General features: G+C 50.7%; 1 protein-coding gene across 1 annotated transcript; it reads left to right on the plus strand.

The window, feature by feature from the left end:
• The first annotated feature begins 469 nt into the window (after positions 1 to 469).
• On the plus strand, positions 470 to 2781 carry LOC123440149 (high-affinity nitrate transporter 2.3). The gene has a single exon (XM_045116722.1). It carries the CDS (start codon positions 956 to 958, stop codon positions 2498 to 2500), a length of 1545 nt encoding a protein of 514 aa, XP_044972657.1. The 5' UTR covers positions 470 to 955; the 3' UTR covers positions 2501 to 2781.
• The last annotated feature ends 2386 nt before the right edge of the window (positions 2782 to 5167 follow it).

Raw genomic sequence — 5167 nt, forward strand, 5'->3', positions numbered from 1 at the left:
CAAGGATGGGAGTGAAGCTAGGGCGAGACTGCATGGATGAAAGAAAAGAGAGAAGAGGAACAAAAGCGAGTCGGCAAGGTTAGAGGAGGATTTGGTGCAATTTTAGGTAGGTCCAGTCTATTTGGATCACCATGATGGACATGTCCGGACCTCTGGACCTTTTTATATTCGTTTTATATTTGAATTAGATGTTTGTTTTCAGAATTATATTTGAATTATATGTGAAAGGCGCTGATTGGCCCGGACGCTTGGGCGGATCAAGGCGTCCGTTTGGGTTGGGTTTTCTAGACCGGTCATTGACCGGCCGTCCACTCGGCGTATTGGGGGTGAGCCTGCGTCGAGCGGTTGTAGATGCTACTGCTAGTAGCTGCTGGGTTGTCTGGGAGCAGCGTTACTACATTCTTTCCGTACAGCGGCACTCCCCTACGGAGTAGCCGCGGCGTTGTCCGGGAGCACGCCGAAATCCTGAAGGCATTCATCGCCATTCGCCAATGATATTTCACAGGTGCGGAGCAGGGGAGGGGGGAGCTGAGGCAGTTCCACTACCCGCGGAACTCGTCGAGCTTTGGCCTCCAAAGTCAGAGCTCACGCGATCTCCTCTACCCTTACAGCGACAGCAATACAACGTACGCCGTTTACAAAAAAGAAAAAAAGCACCACCAGCTCGCGAACAAAACCTGGTATCGTCCTCGGAGAACCGCGACGCGAGCGCTCCACAGCGGTGCCGGCCTTCCACTGACCCCGTTCGATCACCACCGCAATCTTTATTCATCCCCCCGTTGCCCTCTCGCCGTTCCCAACCGTTGCGCTACGCCGCGCGCACCGGTCGAGCGCCGCCCCGGCTGTTCTATATATACTCGCCGCGCCGTTGAGACTGTACTACCACCACATTACTCATTGCATACGAGGTTGCCAACACTACACAGGTGTAGCAGCAGCCAAGGCAGCTGGTGAGATGGAGGGGGAGTCCAAGCCGGCGGCGATGGGGGTGCAGGCGGCGCCCAAGGGCAAGTTCAGGATACCGGTGGACTCGGACAACAAGGCCACCGAGTTCTGGCTTTTCTCGTTCGTGAGGCCGCACATGAGCGCCTTCCACCTCTCGTGGTTCTCCTTCTTCTGCTGCTTCGTCTCCACCTTCGCCGCGCCGCCCCTCCTGCCGCTCATCCGGGACAACCTCGGCCTCACGGGCAAGGACATCGGCAACGCCGGCATCGCGTCCGTGTCCGGCGCCGTGTTCGCGCGTCTCGCCATGGGCACGGCCTGCGACCTGGTCGGGCCCCGCCTGGCGTCCGCGGCCATCATACTGCTCACCACCCCCGCGGTGTACTGCTCCGCCATCATCGAGTCCGCCTCGTCGTTCCTGCTCGTGCGCTTCTTCACGGGCTTCTCGCTCGCCTCCTTCGTGTCGACGCAGTTCTGGATGAGCTCCATGTTCTCTTCGCCCAAGGTGGGGCTGGCCAATGGCGTCGCCGGCGGCTGGGGCAACCTGGGCGGGGGCGCCGTGCAGCTCCTCATGCCGCTCGTGTTCGAGGCCGTCCGCAAGATCGGCAGCACGGATTTCATCGCGTGGCGCGTCGCCTTCTTCATCCCGGGCGTCATGCAGACGTTCTCGGCCATCGCCGTGCTGGCGTTCGGGCAGGACATGCCGGACGGCAACTACCGTAAGCTGCACAAGAGCGGGGAGATGCACAAGGACAGCTTCGGCAACGTGCTGCGCCACGCGGTCACGAACTACCGCGCCTGGATCCTGGCGCTCACCTACGGCTACTCCTTCGGCGTGGAGCTCGCCGTGGACAACATCGTCGCGCAGTACTTCTACGACCGCTTCGACGTCAACCTCCACACGGCCGGGCTCATCGCCGCCAGCTTCGGGATGGCCAACATCATCTCCCGCCCGGGCGGCGGGCTCATGTCCGACTGGCTCTCCGACCGGTTCGGCATGCGCGGCAGGCTGTGGGGGCTGTGGGTCGTGCAGACCATCGGCGGCATCCTCTGCATCGTGCTCGGCATCGTCGACTACTCGTTCGGCGCGTCGGTGGCCGTCATGATCCTCTTCTCCTTCTTCGTGCAGGCGGCGTGCGGGCTCACGTTCGGCATCGTGCCGTTCGTGTCGCGGAGGTCGCTGGGGCTCATCTCCGGAATGACCGGCGGCGGCGGCAACGTGGGGGCCGTGCTGACGCAGGTCATCTTCTTCCGCGGCACCAAGTACAAGACGGAGACGGGGATCATGTACATGGGGCTGATGATCCTGGCATGCACGCTGCCCATCACGCTCATCTACTTCCCGCAGTGGGGCGGCATGTTCGTCGGGCCGCGGAAAGGGGCGACGGCGGAGGAGTACTACAGCAAGGAGTGGACCGAGGAGGAGCGTGCCAAGGGGTACAGCGCCGCGACCGAGCGTTTCGCGGAGAACAGCGTGCGCGAGGGCGGGCGGAGGGCGGCGTCGGGCAGCCAGTCAAGGCACACCGTCCCCGTCGACGGCTCGCCGGCCGACGTGTGAGGTCCGAAGAGCTCCCCGTACTACGTGGTCCACGGGTGCAATGGGGGAATACGATCGCGTCGCACGGCCGCCCGGGTTTGGGCCGTCTTCCGTGCACATACGTAGTACTACGAACGCACGCACGCACGCCGGCTTTGTGCTGCTTCTAGTACTGTACGTACGTTTGGGTTTGGTGTGCTCGCTTACCTTAATACTGCTCCGCATGTTGATGTTTATATGCTCCCTTGTGAAATACAGTTTTTCAATTTTGTGAGACGTGTAATACATCGATGTTATTTTAAGTCAAACGGCAACGTCACTGTCCTCTTCTTTCTACGGCAGTCACCGGCCACAATGTTCACACATCATCCAGCAGGGATCCAGGTTCTCGTGTCACTGCTGCAATAGAAACAGAGAGACCTATCTTACTTGATAACAACGCTACGTCTACGAAAAAAAGCTATAATAAGCTCTAAAGTTACGGATTTAGCTGATTCTTTCTCTTAATAAAAAGGGAGTTGCTATGTACTAAACATCCGTCATCCGAATGATCGTTCAATGTACGCACTCGCAACCGTCCGATCTACCTGCTGGCACGCGGCTGGGTCGCCTCCCCCGACCAATTAATTCCTAAAGCAATGGTCCAGTTACAGAAACAACATTCACATTGTAGAAAAAATTCCTGAAACAACGACCGTGACGCAGAAACAATTCCTGAAACAATGACCAAGTTGAACGACCATGTTGCAAAAATTACGACATCTGACCAATGTTGCAAAAATTATGACATATTGCAAAAATCACGACATCTTTTGACCCATGTTGCACAAATTACAACATGTTGCAAAAATTATGACATCTTCTGACCCATAGTGTAAAAATTGTGACATGTTGCAAAAAATTATGACATCTTGTGACCCATACTGTAAAAATTACGACATGCTGCAAAAAATTACGACATCTTCTCACCCATGTTGTAAAAATTATGACATCTTCAGATCGATCGCGTGAACCCTACTGTTACCAGTATCAGGAATGCATGTCTTGAAACAATAGGTGAGTTGCACGAAAAACGAAAACGGCTTCGACGGACGCAGGACACTGTCGACCATCTAATCAACACATGATCGAACGACCACGGTGCCGTCGGATGGATGCGCACGACCGGTCGATAGAAGGTAATCTTTTCCCTAAGAAAAAGGGAGTTTTATTCAAAATTTGGAGAAACTCCAACCAGCCGATCAAAATGGACGCGTGTTTTGTCCGTCTTTTGTTCGTTTAGGTTGGCTCAACTTTCATATTTTGTAAATGGGTTGACCGTGCGTTCAATGGAGTGATCCATTTTTCATCCGCATGTAACACTTTTTTTTTGTAAAAAGCCCAGCGGCCATAGATCATGTCAGCTGCCATACCAGCGTCAAGACTTCACGTCGATGATATGCCAGCAACCGCCGATAAACATGTGCCACCCTCCAAAAAAGTACGCAGTCCAGGTGGGTGCACTTGCGAGCAGTCAACGCACATGCCAGCACTCAAAATGAGACTCTAGTTCGATCACGCCATCTCAGTAGGGTGCGGGCATACAAAAAATATGGTGCTCTCGGCGATGGATCACTCGTCATCGAGGTTGAGCATTGATACTTGTGATCTGCGTTTGCTTTTTCGTGAAGATGAACGGATGATGCAACACAATATAGAAAGTATTTTCCTCAATAAGAACTAAGTTTATCGAACCAATAGGAGTAATACCCAACCTTCGTCTTCAACGAGTGCACACAATGAAACAAACACTTGCATTCGACGTTGGCAAGAGGGTTGTCAATCCCCTTGGACTCGTTATTTGCAAGCAAGTAAAGTGTGCAGATGTTAGTTGATAATTGTAAAATAAATAAAAATTAAATGAAGACAATGAGGTAATTGTAGCGTTTGTAAATATATTAGTGAATAGACCCGGGGGTCATAATTTTCGGTGGCGTCATCTCTAAAAAAGTAAGCATACGGTGGATAAACAAATTACTGTTGGACAATTGATAGAAAAGCGCATTGCCATACCCTCTGTTTGTATCACTTTGCCACATTTTGTTTTTGCAAAATTTGGAACCAAATAAAACTTTTGGAGTGCTTGTGATGGTTGTTTTGATTGCAACATGCTTGTGTGATTGATTGTGTTCTAAGTCACCAAAGTTATTCTTCTCTCCAAATTTTCTTCTCCTTGATCCAAACCCTTCCCTAGTGACCATGCCATGTGTATATAACCAGAAACTATTTTTATAAAATATTATTTCAACAAAACGGCATTTATTTATTTTAAGGTTTCAAAAACCCTTCACTTGAGATTTGCACTACAAGTCCTTAATTTAGGATTGATATTTTACCCCAAACTTTTATTTGGTTATATTATAAAAAGACTTACAAAACCACAAAAATAATTATTTGAAAAATTTATTTTCCTATTTTATTGAAATACCCTTTTTTGAGGCCAGAAATGGTATTTCATAGGGAAAAATTACTTTCTTGCTTTAACAATATTTGAGAAAATTTAGGGAAACTCAGTGGACATATATTTTTCATACATATGAGTTTTAACACATGTTCATGTTCAAAATATTGGACAAAACCCCTCAAAACCCTTTCTGCCTATTTCAAGCTTTTGAAATATTTTCAAAGGAAATATTATTAATAAATTAT

Source organism: Hordeum vulgare, chromosome 3H, assembly GCF_904849725.1.
Source record: "Hordeum vulgare subsp. vulgare chromosome 3H, MorexV3_pseudomolecules_assembly, whole genome shotgun sequence".
NCBI lineage: Eukaryota > Viridiplantae > Streptophyta > Magnoliopsida > Poales > Poaceae > Hordeum > Hordeum vulgare.